The 17,134-nt window shown below is 39.3% G+C and overlaps 1 protein-coding gene across 1 annotated transcript; it reads left to right on the top strand.

Moving 5' to 3' along the window:
* The first annotated feature begins 5,459 nt into the window (after positions 1-5,459).
* On the top strand, positions 5,460-8,589 carry LOC116884758 (protocadherin-3-like). Its single transcript, XM_032885976.1, is given in 2 exon segments — positions 5,460-6,482; positions 6,485-8,589. Coding segments are annotated over 2 exon segments (2,391 nt in total). The 5' UTR covers positions 5,460-5,824; the 3' UTR covers positions 8,218-8,589.
* Positions 8,590-17,134: the final 8,545 nt, after the last annotated feature.

A 17,134-nucleotide genomic window follows, 5' to 3' on the forward strand; every position in this document is an offset into this window, starting at 1 on the left:
CGATTTAACTTTATTTTGTTACTATTGGATATTCAACATAGGATTCTTACGTACTAAACACACATTCTGTTAGTGGGATTTTAATTATAGCCGAAATCATTTTAGTTACTCTGAGTAGCCATGAGCATATTTGTCTTCTGAATTATAAACAATTCTTGTATTAAAATATTGAGACACTAGAGTTGTGACCTTTCTACTCTTATGAGAACCACATATGCTAGATTATCTGCATTATTTTCTCACTGCATACCTAGCACACTGTTCTATAAATAATATTAATTTTAGCAATTTCCTTTGTCAATATTAAAAATACAACATTTTATGTTAATAATTTATCACCTCTGTCACTAAATAAAACTGTTAAGAGAGTAAGACTACAATCAGTAGTAGACCATTCATATCAGTCAAGTCATAGGTACAATTCCAAGTAACAAAGAAACACGCATACCGACAAATAACCAAGTTCTGTTTAATCATTGCTTGTCACAATCCTATTTTAAAACTAATCTGAATAACAGAAGTAACCACTGAAGTCCTCCAAAGAACCAAGACTTAAATGATCGGATTTTGTTGAATAATTTCTTTTTATTCATCCTTTTGTTCAACAAATAAAAGTGTAAATGTAGCCTTGGTGGGTCTTGTGCTAATCTCAGTTGTTCACTTAAGATCTAGAGCTACTGGGTACACCTATGAAGGATAATCTTGCTTAGGTTAATTGAGGTTGGAAGAACAGCCATGGAAGACCATTGTGGGTGGCACCATTCCCTGCGCTGAGATCCTGGACTAAATGAAGAGGAGAGAGTGGGCTGAGTGAAAGGGTGCATTGCTCTCTCCTTCCTGTCTGGAGATGCAGTGTGACCAGTTGGTTCAAGTTCCTGTCTTTTACCCTCCTCATCGTGGTGTAATCCTGAACTGGGAGCCAAAACAAATCTTTCCCTCCATATTTACTTTCATTGTGGTATTTTATCATAGAAATAGGAAAAGTGACTGAGTCAGATTGCATGGTCACATGGTGCAGATATCATGTCAGAGAGTTGTGCATTCTAAGCATGCTGTTCACCTTGACACCATTTCTGGTTTATATTAATACACACATTTCCTTTGCTTTCCCCGCAGCTTCTCTTCACCTTTCAAAAGACCCAGGGGATTTCTGGAAATTTCAGCAGTCTATTTGATCCTGAGTATTAGGGCTCAGAAAATTTCACTTCATGTTGTTTTGTAGCTATGGAAAGGGAGACAGTTCCTTCAGTGATATTTGACTAATTCCTGATTTGTTATTTGGTGCAACTTTGACATATTCTCCGTCAATTTAACTTTTCAATTGTGTTGACTACTGCAAAATATACAAAAGATTTGTTCTTAAGTGATTTGAATTACAATGAATTTAACTGAATTATATATTGCTTTTATTCAATGACCTAAATAAACTTACTATGTGATTTCTAAGTAGGTAAGTTTGTGTGAATACAACTTCAGGAAAGCTTTGTTGAACTTTTTGCAGAATATGAGCAATTGAGTTTGGTTATGATCTAATGTTTGGTTTATGATCAAATGTTATATATTTTACTTTTTATGCATTCACTACACAAGCCAATGGGTTGTATATAATGAATATACATTGATTTTGTTTACCCTTTATTTGTTTTTATACTTCAAGAGTCACTCCTCTGGAGTTTAAATATTTGCATCATTCCCTGAAGTAATGTTTTCTCCCTAAGGATATGATGAAATATAAAAGAACATGTCTGACCATTTCTTATCCTTGCTATGTAAGTTTTGGTTATTTGACTTCTAAACTGAAGTGAGAAAGATGTAAAAGTGAGAAAAACTAAGGACTAACAAAACATATCAATAAGACTTAAAAAAATCATCAGATCCTACAACAAAAGCCTATACTCAACAAAACTGGAAATCTGGAGGAAATGGACATTTTTCTAGACAGATACCAAGTACCAAAGTTAAATCAGGATTAGATAAACCATCTAAACAGTCCCATCACCCCTACATAAATGGAAGCAGTCACTGAAAGTCACCAAAGCAAAAAAAAAAAACCCAAGACCAGATGGGTTTAGTGGAGAGTTCTATCAGACCTTCAAAGAAGACCTAATACCAACTATTCCACAAAATATAAACAGAAAGAACACTATCCAATTCATTCTTTGAAGCCACAATTACACTTATACCTAAACCACACAAAGATCCTACAAAGAAAGGGAACCACAGAGCAATTTCCCTCATGAATACAGATGCAAAAATACTCACAAACAGAATCTAAGAACACATCAAAATGATCATTTACCATGATCAAGTAGGCTTCATCCCAGAGATGCAAGGATGGTTCAATATAAAAATCCAATAACATAATCGACTATATAAACAAACTCAAGGAACAAAAAAAGCACATGGCTCATTTCATTAGATGCTGAGAAAACATTTGACAAAATTCAACATCCCTTCATGATAAAAGTCTTGGAAAGATCAGGAATTCAAGGCCTATACCTAAACATAATAAAAGCAATATATAGCAAACCAGTGACCAACATCAAAATAAATGGAGAGAAACTTGAAGCAATCCCACTAAGATTGTCCCACTAGTGTGGGACAAGACAAGGCTACCCACACTTTGCCTACCCATTCAATATAGTACTTGAAGTCCTAGCCAGAGAAATTAAACAACAAAAAGAGTTTAAATGGATAGAAATCAGAAAGGAAGAAGTCAGGATATAACTATTTACAGATGATATGATAGTATACTTAAGTGACCCCAAAAATTCCACCAGAGAACTCCTACAGCTGATAAACAACTTCAGCAAAGTGGCTGGATATAAAATTAACCCAAACAAATCAGTAGTCTTCCTCTACTCAAAGGACCAAAAGCTGAGAAAGAAATTAGGGAAATTACACCCTTCATAATAGCCACAAATGACATAAAATACCTTGGGGTAACTCTAACCAGGGAAGTGAAAGATCTGTAGGACAAGAACTTCAAGTCTCAGAAGAAAGAAATTGAAGGAGATCCAGAAGATGGAAAGATCTCCCATGCTCATGGAGTGGCAGGATTAATATAGTAAGAATGGCCATCTTGTCAAAAGCCATCTACAGATTCAATGCAATCCCCAGCAAAATTCTAACTCAATTCTTCATAGAATTAGAAAGAGCAATTTCCAAATTAAAATGGAAAAGCAAAAAATCCTGGATATGGAAAACTACTCTCAAAAATAAAAGAACTTCTGGGGGAATCACCATCCCTTACCTCAAGCTGTATTACAGAGCATTTGTGCTAAAATAAACCTGCATGGTATTAGTACAGAGGCAGGAAGATAGATCAAGGGAATAGAATTGAAAACCCAGAAATTAACTCACACACCTGTGGTCACTCGATCTTTGACAAAGGAACTAAAAGTATCCAATGGGGAAAAAAACCAGCATTTTCAGCAAATGGTGCTGGTTCAACTTGAAGTCAGCATGCAGAAGAATGTAAATCAACCTTATGTTATCACACTGTACAAAGTTCAAATCCAAGTGGATCAAAGACCTCCACATAAAACCAGATATACTCAAACCAATAGAACAGAAAGTGGGGAAGAATACATAGGAACAAGGGAAAATTTCCTGAACAGAACAACAATGACTCAGGCCCTTAGATCAATTATAGACAAATAGGATCTCATAAAATTGAAAAGCTTAAAAAGAAGGCAAAAAAAAATTGAAAAGCTTTCTGTAAGGCAAAGTACACTGTCAATAGGACAAAAATGGCAACCAACAGATTGGGAAAAGGTCTTTACTATTCCTACACGTGATAGAGGGCTAATACCTAATATATGCAAAGAACTCAAGAAGTTAGACTCCAGAGAATCAAATAAACCTATTAAAAATGGGGTACGGAGCTAAAGAAAAATCCCCAACTGAGGAATATTTAAATAGCCATGAAGCAACTAAAGAAATGTTCAACATCCTTAGTCATCAGGGAAATGTAAATCAAAACAACACAGATTTCACCTCACACCAGTCAGAATGGCTAAGATCAAAATCTCAGGTAACAACAGATGCTGATGAGGAACTGTAGAAAGAACAACACTCTTCCATTGTTGGTGTGATTTGAAGATGGTATAACCACTTTGGAAATGAGTCTGGTGGTTCCTCAGAAAATTGGACATAGTACTACCCGAGGACCCAGCTATACCACCCTTGGGCATACAGGCAAAATATTCTCCAACATATAAGAACACATTCTTCACTATGTTCATAGCAGCCTTACTTATAATAGCCAAAAGATGGAAAGAACCCAGATGTCCCTCAACAGAGGGATGGACACAAAAATTGTGGTATTTTTACACAATGGAGTACTACTCTAGCATTAAAAACAATGACCACATGAAATTTTTAGGCAAATGGATTGAACTAGAAAATATCATCCTGAATGAGGTAGACCAGTCACCAAAGAACACACATGGTATGCACTCACTGATAAGTGGATATTAGACCAAAAGCTTGGTATACCTAAGAAAATTCATAGAATGTATGAAGCTCAAAAAGTAAAACCAAAATATGGATTCTTGATTTCTTCTAAGAAGGGAGAACAAAATACTCATGGGAGGAAATACAGGAACAGAGTGGAGTAGGAACTGAAGAAAAGGTCATCCCGAGACTGCCTCACCTGACGATCTGTCCCATATGCAGCCATCAAACCCAGTCATTATTGCTGATGCCAAGAAGTGTTTGCTGATAGGAGCCAGATATGTCTCCTGAGAGGCTCTGCCAGAGTCCTATTGATACAGATGAGGATGGTTGTACCTAACCATTAGACTGAACAAGGGGATTCCATTGGAGGAGTTAGAGAAAAGACTGAAGGATTTGAAGGGGTTTGCAACATCATAGGAAGAACAACAATATCAACCAACCAGACCCTACCAGAACTCCCAGGGACTAAACCACCAACCAATGAGTACACACGGAGGGAACCATGACCCCAGTCACATCTGTAGCAGAGTATGGTATTGTCCAACATCGATGGGAGGAAAAGTCCTTGGTCCTGTGAAGACTCATTTCCCCAGTGTAGGGTAATACCAGGGCATTTAGGCTGAGGTGGGTGGGTGGGTGGGAGTTGGAACATCCTCATAGAAGCAGGGGGAAATGTCATAACAGTTGAAAGGAAATACAAAAAATATCCAAGAGAAATAAAATTAAAAAATAACTCATGGATTTATCGATGAAGAATTCCCTATGTCCTTTACAGCACAAAGAGTGTCTAAGGAAGTAAAATGAGTAGCTCCATCATTGGGTGAATATCAGATCTTTCAACGTATACATTTAAAACACATTTTGCTGAAATATAACTGGGATAGAAGTTGCGTGTTTATGTAATAATTTATGTATTGATTTTATAGTCATATATAATAAAAATATTTTATAAAATTTATTCTAATACTCAAAAATTAATTCAGAAAATTAATATTAGAACTTTCCGTTGATAAAAACTGAGCTTACAATTCAGGCTGTGTGTGTAAACTAAAAGTATAAAGAAGCACACCAAATTTTAAATTTATAATGAAAATGATGTGCAAAAGCAAATAAGGACGCTTGGTGGCGCTGCAGGCTTAAGAGTGTCAAGAATGAGCTCTTCAGACCGCCCAGGAAGACATCTCATTAAGCCAAGAAGCAGAACTATGGCAGCTGTTTAAAGGAGACAGTAGTAAGTTAGGGTTGATGGAAGAATCGGGGAAGAAGGCGTGTTCCTAATCGGATTTACTCCAGTATCTTCGCGGACCCTCACAAGTGGATTGTAAGCAACCTGAAGCAGCACCCTCTGGACTGAATCTGAACAATGGAGACAGCGCTAGCAAAAATGCCAGAGCAAAGGCAAGTCGTTTTTCTTACTATATTGTTACTACTGTGGAAGTCTGGCTCTGAGGCCATTAGATATTCCATGCCAGAAGAAACAGAGAGTGGTTACTTAGTGGCTAATTTGGCAAAAGATCTTGGGCTCAAGGTGGGGAAACTGGCCACTAGAGGAGCTCAAATCCATTACAAAGGAAACAAAGAGCTCTTGCAGCTGGATGCAGAGACTGGGAATTTGCTTTTAAAGGTAAAACTAGACCGCGAGGTGCTTTGTGGGGTGACAGAACCCTGTGTGCTGCACTTCCAGATCATACTGGAAAACCCTGTACAGTTCTTTCAAACTGAATTGCAGCTCACAGATATAAACGATCATTCTCCAGAGTTCCCTGACACAGAAATGCTTCTAAAAATCCCTGAGAGCTCCCAGACAGGAACTGTGTTTCCCCTGAAAGCAGCCCAGGACCCTGACATCGGCAGCAACGCTATTCAGAACTACACAGTGAGTCCCAACCTCCATTTCCACGTCGTTACTCACAGTCGCACAGATGGCAGGAAATACCCAGAGCTGGTGCTGGACAGAGCCCTGGATAGGGAGGAGCAGCCTAAGCTCACTTTAACCCTCACTGCTCTGGATGGTGGAGCCCCGCCCGCTCAGGAACGACCACAGTTCGCATTGAAGTTGTGGACATCAATGATAACGCCCCCCAGTTTATACAGTCACTCTATAAGGTGCAGATTCTCGAAAATAGCCCCCTTGATACCTTGGTTGTCACGGTCTCTGCCACGGATTTAGATGCTGGGATATATGGCAATGTGGCCTATTCTCTGTTTCAAGGCGATGGAGATTCTCAGCCATTTGTAATAGACGAAATCACTGGAGAAATCCGTCTGAGCAAAGAGCTAGATTTTGAAAGAATAAGCCGTTATAACATAGAAATCGCAGCCACAGATGGAGGAGACCTTTCAGGAAAATGCACTGTGGCTATCCAGGTGTTGGATGTGAATGACAACGCCCCAGAGTTGACAATTAGGAAGCTCACAGTCCTGGTCCCAGAAAATTCCGCAGAGACTGCAGTTGCTGTTTTTAGTGTTTCTGATTCTGATTCGGGGGACAATGGAAGAATGGTGTGTTCTATTCCGAACAATATCCCATTTCTCCTGAAACCCACATTTGAGAATTATTACACGTTAGTGACTGAAGGGCCACTTGATAGAGAGAACAGAGCTGAGTACAACATCACCATCACGGTCTCAGACCTGGGCACACCCAGGCTCACCACACAGCATACAGTAACAGTGCAAGTGTCCGACATCAACGACAATGCCCCTGCCTTCACCCAAACGTCCTATAACCTGTTTGTGCAAGAGAACAACAGCCCCGCCCTGCACATAGGCACCATCACCGCCACAGACTCAGACTCAGGCTCCAATGCCCATATCACCTACTCACTGCTCCAACTCCAAGACCAGCAGCTAGCCCTCTCCTCGCTCATCTCCATTAACCCTGACAGTGGACAGCTGTTTGCTCTAAGGGCACTGGACTATGAGTCCCTGCAGGCCTTCGACTTCCAAGTGGGCGCCACAGATGGCGGTTATCCTGCACTCAGCAGTCAGGTTCTAGTGCACGTGGTGGTGCTGGACAACAATGACAATGACCCCATCGTGCTCTACCCACTGCAGAATACTTCTGCTCCTTGCACAGAGCTGCTGCCCAGGGAGGCGGAATCTGGTTACCTGGTTACCAAGGTAGTGGCTGTGGATCACGACTCAGGCCAGAATGCTTGGCTGTCGTTCCAGTTACTCAAGGCTACCGAGCCCGGGCTGTTCAGCGTGTGGGCACACAATGGCGAGGTGCGCACCACCAGGCTGCTGAGCGAGCGCGATGTGCCCAAGCACAGGCTGCTGCTGGTGGTCAAGGACAATGGCGAGCCTCCGCGCTCTGCCAGTGTCACACTCCATGTGCTGCTGGTGAATAGTTTCTCTCAGCCCTATTTGCCTCTGCCTGAAGTGGAGCATGACCCCATTCACGGGGATGAAGAGGTGCTCACGCTGTACCTGGTCATTGCCTTGGCTTCTGTGTCTTCTCTCTTCCTCTTGTCTGTGCTGCTGTTCGTGGGGGTGAGGCTCTGCAGGAGGCCCAGGGCAGCCTCTTTGGGTGTCTGTTCTGTGCCTGAGGGCCACTTTCCTGGTCACCTGGTGGATGTCAGTGGTATGGGGACCCTGTCCCAGAGCTATCAGTATAATGTGTGTCTGTCAGGAGACTCTAGGTCTGGTGAGTTCAAATTTCTCAAACCCATGATTCCCAACGTGATGCTTCAGGATTCTGGGAGAGAAGTGAAGGAAAGCACCCCCTGCAGGGATAGCTTTGTATTCAGTTAACTGTTGTGTGTGTTTCAGTGAATTTGTTTTTAGCAATTCCATTGCAATATGGTTCTCCTAGAAAAGTGAATCATTTTCTAAGTATTGACACTAATCAAAACATATGCATGTCCTTCATTACTAAAATTGTTTTTTCTTACATTCTTGGTATCCACTATAATTACCTTTTCAGGCGTAATGAATATTAAGAATTTACAAAACACATTACAAAACACACAATATACATATACTGTATATTACAACTTGTGTTTTACTTTAACTCAAGTATTACACACACACAAAAATCTATTTTACTTTACCTGGTTGTGGGTTTTTTGTTTGTTTGTTTGGTTGGTTGGCTGCCTGGTTGGTGTTTTGTTTGTTTTGCTTTGCCTTTAGACAGGGTCTCATTATGTAGCTCTGGATATCTTTGAACTCACTATAACACCAGGCTGGCCTGAAACTGATACACATCCATTTATCCCAGTCTCCCAAGTGCTGATACTTGACTTTTTAGTGCATAATGCCAAGTTTCTATTGCTCAGCTGTTTGCATGTCTTTCATTTTGTGTTATTGCTACTGTGTATTAAACATAAGAACTCTTAAATGCTAACCATACATTTTTTTAGTGAGCCTCACTGGCAGTTGAAATTCCTTTTAGTTACTCTTAGTGTCTATGAACATATGTGTCTTCGGAACTACAAGCAATCACTGTATTAATACATTTGAGTTGTGAACTTTTATTCTTGTAAGAACCATATATGCTAGCATATAGAATATTTTGCTCACCACATATCTAGAACATTGGTCTATGAATTATATTAAAAAGTTTAAAGCTCACTTGTAAACATTAAAGAGGTAACATTGTATATAATTTGTCATCTCTGTCACTGAATAAAAGTGTTAAGACTCTAAAAGCACAACCAGTGGTCGACCATGCATGTCTGTCAGGCCCTACGTACATTTCTAAGTAACAAAAAGATACAAGCAACCCAACAATTAACCAAATTCTATTAAATAATTGCATGACACAATCTTGGTTAAAGACTAATCTGAATAATAAAAGGAACCACTGAAGTTCTTCCAAAGAATCAAGACTTTAATGATCTCATTTTGTTGAACAATCACTTTTTGTTCATCCTTGTATTTCGGAAATAAAAGTGCAAATGTAGCTTTTGTGGGTCTTGAGTTAATCTCAGTTGTCAACTTGAGATCTAGAACCTCTAACCACACCTATGAAGTATCATTCTTGCTTAGGTTAATTTAGGTGGGAAGACCAGCCAAGGAGGTCCACTGTGGGCAGCACCATCCACTAGGACTATACGAAGGGTTACAAAGAGCACAAGTATCTGTTGCTTTCTTCTTCCTACTGGAGAGGCAGTGTTAGCAGTTGCTTCAAGCTCCTGTATTTCACCATCCTTACCAACATGTAATTTTGAACTGAGAGCCAAAACAGATCTTTCCTATTTTATCCTTAAATTAGGAAAAGTAACTGAGTCAGAAGGCATGGTTGCATGGTACTGGATAACATCCCCAGAAACTGTACATTCTAAGCTGGCTACTCACTGTGCCCTGTCTCTGGTTTATATTAATACACGTATTTCCTTTGGTTTCCCTGCAGCTGCTCTTCACCTTTCAAAAGACCCAAGGAATTTCTTGAAGCTTTAAAACTCTATTTGATTCTGGTTATTAGTTCTCAAATTTTTCACTTTAATATATTGGTTCTTAATTGATTTGAACTATAATAAATGTAACTGAATTATAAATTACTTACATTCAATGACTTAAATAATCTTACTATGTGATTTCCAACTAGTTAAGTTTTTGTGGATAAAACTGCAAAAAACTTTGTTGACATATTTGCAAAATATGAAAATTGAAGAGCTTGGTTCATAATCTACTATCTATATTTATATGTGTTGCTTTTTAGTTAGTATGCATTCACTGGGTTTCCTTCATTCGTGTACATAAACATTAATCGTGTTTAATATTTATTTGTTTTTAAATCTCAAGTGTTTTTCCTCTGGAGTTTAAGTATTTGCAAACTTCCCTGAATTAATGTTTTCCCCCTAAGGATATAATGAAATAAAAAAGAAAATTTCTGATGACTTCTTTTCTTAGAAATGTACTTTCTAAACATATCGAAAGACTTAAATTTGACAGACAACACTAATGACTTACCCATTTTGTGCCAGGATGCCTATTCTGATTTGTTATCCAGTATTGTTACAGCTGTTGTAGCCCAACAGATGTGCAGGCATTTGCCTCAAAGGTAAAAATCTCTAGGTTCAATCTCCCCAGCATTAGGGAGAAATACTCCCTCTCTTCCTTCATGACCGAAAGTCACAAAATATATTCATTTTAAAATATTAAATTAAAGATTAAGCATTTGTTTGGTAGAATTCCCTTCCAACTTAGATGGATTATCTGACAGCAGAAAACAATCACAAAAAATTGACTAAATGTCATGTTATCCTTTCAAAGCAACCAGAAGCTGATTATGAGAACTGAGTCCTACACATAGTTTGGACAATGAGTAATTAACAGGTGCATGATATACACAGTAGTTCAATTGCTCTGAGAGAAGGGAAGACTTGATATCAGGGCCAGTTCTCCTTGTCACATCTCAATTCAGTACCCAGGAGAGAAGACTGAAACTGTAACTTGAAAACTCTCTGAAGGCAGAAGGAGATCCTGTACAAAGTATAAAGAGTAGAGCCTGGGGCCTCCCTTCAAACCAACTGCAGAGAATTCATGTTTGCAATGTGAAACGTGTCATGCTTGGAAGAGAACCTTCGCACAGTTCAGCAACCGTTTAAATTAGAGTGACTGCACAAGATAGTGCTCTATCAAGCTGAGAGCAAAGGCTGAGCTCCTTCTAGAAGAGGAGAATCGTGTCATGATCATCTTGGATTTTACATAAATATCCAACAATAAGTAAATGGATGTCACAAACTGGATAATATAAAGAAAACCAAGAAGAGAAAACAACTTTTGACCTAGAAGATCTATATGCTAAAATCAACTAACAATATCAAAAAATAAGAAAGGTTAATACTTTTGAAACAAGGAATAATTAAGCTAATAATTAAGAGAGAATTTTATAAAAAATTGAAATGTAATACTGAAAGTCAATTTCTTAGCAAAGATATATCTGTATAAAACTATATATTGTAAAATTTCATAGAAACAAACAAATAAGGAATTGGTGGGTAGAATGCATACTGATCTAAGATACCTAAAGTAAATTCAGAAGAAAATTAAGACCTTGAAGAGACGGATCAGAATTTAAGAGCAAGTGGATCTGAGATTGAATTTCAGAACCCACTGTCTGTGAATTACCACAACTGCCTTTAACTCTACCTCTGAGGAATCCAACACCCTCTTTAAGGACCTTTACACCCTCAAGATACCTATTCAAATACACACAACACAAAATAAATAAAAACAAATCTTTTTAAATGATATAGAGGAGAGGCTGGAAGGATTGTTCAGTAGTTCAGAACATTTTCTACCTTTCCAGAGGACCAGATTGGGTCCCAACAAATCCATTTGTAACCCTATTTCCAGGGGATGCTAGTTAAAGAGTCCTCTGGCTCTATGGGCCCACCCAAAAGGTATTGTTATTGAGCAAAAAGAAGTTGGATATCAACCTACAGAACGCCATTGAGAAGCTTTTGTGCACATTATTCATAGGAGTTAAGCTGATTTAAAATACTATAAAATTCTGACTATGTAGGCAGAAAAACTACCAGTGATTTCCAAAGATTCTAATGGGAAAGGAGAAAGAAAAAATTAGATTTAGAGGATGGGAAGTGTCTTAGTTAGGGTTTCTATTGCTTCAAGAAAACATCATGACCAAAAAGCAAGTTAGGGCTGAAATGGTTTATTCCAATCACTGTTCATCACCAAAGGAAATCTGGACAGGAAATCAAACAGGACAGAATCCTGGAGGCAGGAGCTGATGCAAGATCCACAAAGAGTTGATTTTTACCGGCTTACTTTGGTGATGAACAGCAATGTGAAGCTGAATAAACCCTTTCCTCCCCATCATGCCTTTTGCTCATGGTGTTTCATCACAGCAATAGAAACCCCAACTAAAACAATTTGGTACCAGGACTGGGGTATTTTTGTGACAGTACTGATCATCTTTGGAGGAGGATTGTGGAAGAGCTTTAGAACTTTGGGCTAGAGGAGCTGTAAAGTGTTAAGACTTCTGTGGAATGTTCTTAGGAGGTTGGAAGGCAAGAATGTGACATTTCAAAGGAAAGATTAAAGACTCTATTAAGGTCATTTGTTATTTTGATTTAAGATTCTTTGGTTCTTGTTAGCTGAAGAATCAACTGAGATTAACAAGATACCAGAACTCTTAAAGTAGAACATTTGTGTTTCTGGAACAATTGATACTGGTTGGCTGAAGCTAAGAAATCAGTGTGGCATCACTGAGGTGAAATCTTCTGGGAAACGTTTTTAGAAAACACAAAGAAGCTGTCTTCCAGAGATAGCCAAGGCTGTACCTCATTCTGGCAGCCAGACTTGCTAATATGTAAAAATCATCTAGGTGGTACTTGTTTAAAGCCATGAAGGAGTCATGGAGAGCAGCTGAGGCTTGGCACTGTAAGAGACCAGGAAAGACCATTGGTTAGTGGCCATTGAAGTGGTAGTACTGAAGGGTTCATGCAAAGAAGTTGAGGCTTGGCACCATGAAGAAAGCCTATGAGAGGTTATTAGTGAAAATGCAGCGTAATTGCAGTGGAAGACCACAGCTTATTAGAGATGCCAGTACCATAGGATGACCACCAAGAATATCAGCAACAATAGAATGTAGTCATCTGAAACCCAGAAGATAAGCTATGTGTGCTATACAGGGCAGAGATGAAGAAGTTCTCTAATCCCTTTGGAGGAGCCCAGAAGATCATGTGTTTGTATGTGAGGTTGACAAGGGATCAGTTGTTCTGCCTGAGTTTGTGTACCATATGACACAAGTTAGAGTTATCAGGGAGGAAGGAGCCTCAGTTGAGAAAAAAATGTCTCCATGAGATCCAACTCCAAGACATTTTCTCAATTAGTGATCAAAGAGGAAGGGTGCATCCCATTGTGGGTGGTACCATCTCTGGGCCAGTGGTTCTAGATTCTAGAAAAAAAGCAGGCTGAGCAAGTTATGAGTAGCAAGCCAGTAAGTAGCACCCCTCCATGGCCTGTGCATCAGCTCTTGCCTCCAGGTTCCAGTCTGGCATGAGTTCTTGTCCTGACTTCCTCCAGTGATAGACTATGGATCTCTAAGTGTAAGCCAAATAAATATTTCCTTCCCCACCTTGTTTTTGCTTTGTTGCAGCAATAAAAACCCTAACTAAAGACAGGAAGAGACAGTGAAACTATGACATTCTAAAAATATGTGTATGTGACATTAAATTGATTCATGCTCAGAGGCATAAAGAACAAGCCTCAACTTAAAATATGGACTCAGTATTTAAAATGTAGGCTCATAAACTGTAAGAAACAGACCAGTGTGACAGAGGATATCTATTAATGAAGGTTGCAGAGGGTGAGGACAGGGTATGTTAGAATTTTCTGCATTTCCCAGTTTTATAATTTTAAAATTACTCATTAAAAATAGACAGCTTTGAAAAATGAGACTTTCCTCTCAACAAAATCTGGGATGAGTCTGGAGTAATGAAAAGAAGAGTATTACATGATCTTCAAAGAGAAAACTGGAACACTGGGCAAACCTGTAACCACCCCAATACAGGGCAATGACAGCCCCTCGGGAAGGGTACATAAGATTTGTAACATGATATAAAGATATTTTGAAATAAAAAATGCATGCTTTAAGTATCTAATACGTTTGTTTCTGAAAGGGAAACTTTCAAAATATACACACGTTATTCTCCAAGAATTATTTACTTATTTTTACTCACTTTACATCACAATCACAGCCTGCTCCCTCCTTGAAGTCCCACTTACAAATCTCTTTCCCTGTTGCCCACTCTTCTCCTTAGAGAAGGGGAAGTCCCCCCCTTGGGTATCACCCCACTCTGAGACAATCATGACTAGGTACATCCTCTCCCACTGAGGCCCAACCAGGCCGTCCAGGTAGGGGGAGGGGATCCAGTGACAGGAAATAAAGATGGAAACAGTCACACTCCACTTGTTAGGAATCCCACATGAAGACCAAGGTGCTCATTTGCTAAAAATGTGTAGGGGGGCTGGTCTAGCCCCTGCATGCTTCCTGGTTTGGGTGTATCTGTGACTGTCTATGAGTCCCCAGGGGCCCATGTTAGTTGATCCTGTAGGTCTTGGGCAGTGTCCTTGACCCCTCCAGATTGGTCAATTATATCCCCCACTCTTCCACAAGACTCCCTGATATACACATATTAAAAATGAATATCTGTATTGAATTGAATTATGGAGATTTAAAAGTCATAAACAAAGTGGAAAGGTATTACCGCAAGTTCATTTGAAATAACAAAACACCCAGGATAGTGAAAGCTATCCTCAACAATAAAAGAACTTCTGGGGAAATTACCATCACTGACCTAAAGCTATATTACAGAGCAATAGTGATAAAAAAAACTGTATGATATCGGTACAGAGACAAACAGGTAGATCAATGGAATAGAATTGAAGACACAGAAATGAACCCACACACTTGCGGTCACTTGATCTTTGACAAAGGAGCTAAAACCATCAAGTGGGAAAAAAACAGCAGTTTCAAGAAATTGTGCTGATTCATCTGGTGGTCAGCATGTAGAAGAATCAATCCATTCTTACCACCCTATAAAAAGCTCAAGTCCAAGTGGATCCAGGTTCTCCACATAAACCAGATACACTCAAACTATTAGAAGAAAAATTGGGAGAGAGCCTCGAACACATGGGCACTGAGGAAAATTTCCTGAAGAGAAAAACCAAAGGCTTATGGTCTAAGATCAAGAATCGACAAATGGGACTTCATAAAGTTGCAAAGGTTCTATAAGGCAAAGGACACTGTCAATAGGACAAAATGGTAACCATCAGATTGGGAAAAGATCTTAACCAATCCTACATCTGATAGAGGGCTTATATCCAATATATACAAAGAACTCAGGTAGACTCCAGAGAGTCAAATAACCCTACTAAAAAATGGGCTACAGAGCTAAACAAAGAATTCTCAACTGAGCAATACCAAATGTCTGAGAAGTACCTAAAGAAATGTTCGACATCCTTAGTCATCAGGGAAATGCAAATCAAAAGAACACTGAGATTCTACCTCATACCAGTCAGAATGGCTAAGATCAAAAACTCAGGTGACTGCGGATGCTGGCGAGGATGTGGAGAAAGAGGAATACTCCTCCATTGTTGGTGGAATTGCAAGCTAGTACAACTACTCTGGAAATCAGTCTAGAGGTTCCTCAGAAAATTGGACATAGTACTACCTGAGGACCCAGCTATACCACTCCTTGGCATATACCCAAAAGATGCTCCAACACATAACAAGGACACATGCTCCACTATGTTCATAGCAGCCTTATTTATAATAGCCGGAAACTGGAAAGAACCCAGATGTCCCTAGACAGAGGAATGGTTACAGAAAATGTGGTACATCTACACAACGGAGTACTACTCAGCTATTAGAGACAATGACTTCATGAAAAGCATAGGCAAATGGATGGGACTAGAAAATATCATCCTGAGTGAGGTAACTCAGTCACAAAAGAACACACATGGTATGCCCTCACTGATAAGTGGATATTAACTTAAAAGCTCAGATTACCCAAGATACAATCCACAGACCACACAAAGCTCAAGAAGAAGGACAACCAAAGTGTAGATGCTTCAGTTCTTCTTAGAAGGGGTAATAAAAATATTCACAGGAGAAAATATGGAAACAAAGTTTGGAACAGAGACTGACCTACCTGGGGATCCAGCCCACAAACAGCCACCAAACCCAGACAATATTGCTAATGCCAAGAAGTGCAAGCTGTCAGGAGCCTGATATATCTGTCTCCTGAGAGACTCTGCCAGAGCATGACAAATACAGAGGTGGCAGCCAACCATTGAACTGAGAACAGGGTCCCCAAGAGAGGAGTTAGAGAAAGGATTGAAGGAGGTGAAGAGGTTTGCAACCCCATGAGAACAATACCAACCAACAGAGCTCCCACGGACTAAACCATCATCCAAAGAGTACACATGGACAGCCCCATGGCTCCAGCTGCGTATGTAGGGGAATGTCAGTGGGGGGATGAAGGATGGGGTGGGTGGGTGGAGAAACACCCTCATAGAAGCATGGGGAGGCCTATGGGATAGCGGGTTTGTGGATGGGAAACTGGGAAAGGGAATAACATTTGAAATGTAAACGAAAGATATGCAATAAATAAAGGTATTACCAAATCAAACTAAACACAATTAAAGTGTTTCATTGATTAAAGTCCAATATCAACAAAATTCAAGACATACAGTGGGAAATATTTGAACATATATATCTGAAAAATTATACCCAGAATATACAAGGTACTTCAACAAGCAAAGAGAAGACACACACACAAACACACATGCGAACAAGCATGTGTGTTCACACATGGCATGAACAAGCATCTCAGAAGACAGTAACCTGATGGTTGATAAACATGAAAATGTACAAAACTTCATGAATGACAGACCAATACTAATTAAATTTACTCTATGAAATCACCACACATGCAGTAATGTTCTAAATATTGAGATGACAGCACCAAGTGTTACAGAGATGTGGAGCAACTGGAACAGTCACGTTTCGATGGTCATAGCACAACTACACATGCAGACTACCCATCATTGGGAGAAATAATCAAACAGTAGAGGGGCAAATTCTCTTGGAATTTAGCCTATTATATTTATTGTCTAAGTTGAACTGAATAACATTATAGACATTCAATGAGTATACAATTATGACTTTTTCCTCCTAGATGAATGGTATATTTCA

The sequence above is a fragment of the Rattus rattus genome, chromosome 15 (genome assembly GCF_011064425.1).
Source record: "Rattus rattus isolate New Zealand chromosome 15, Rrattus_CSIRO_v1, whole genome shotgun sequence".
Lineage (NCBI taxonomy): Eukaryota > Metazoa > Chordata > Mammalia > Rodentia > Muridae > Rattus > Rattus rattus.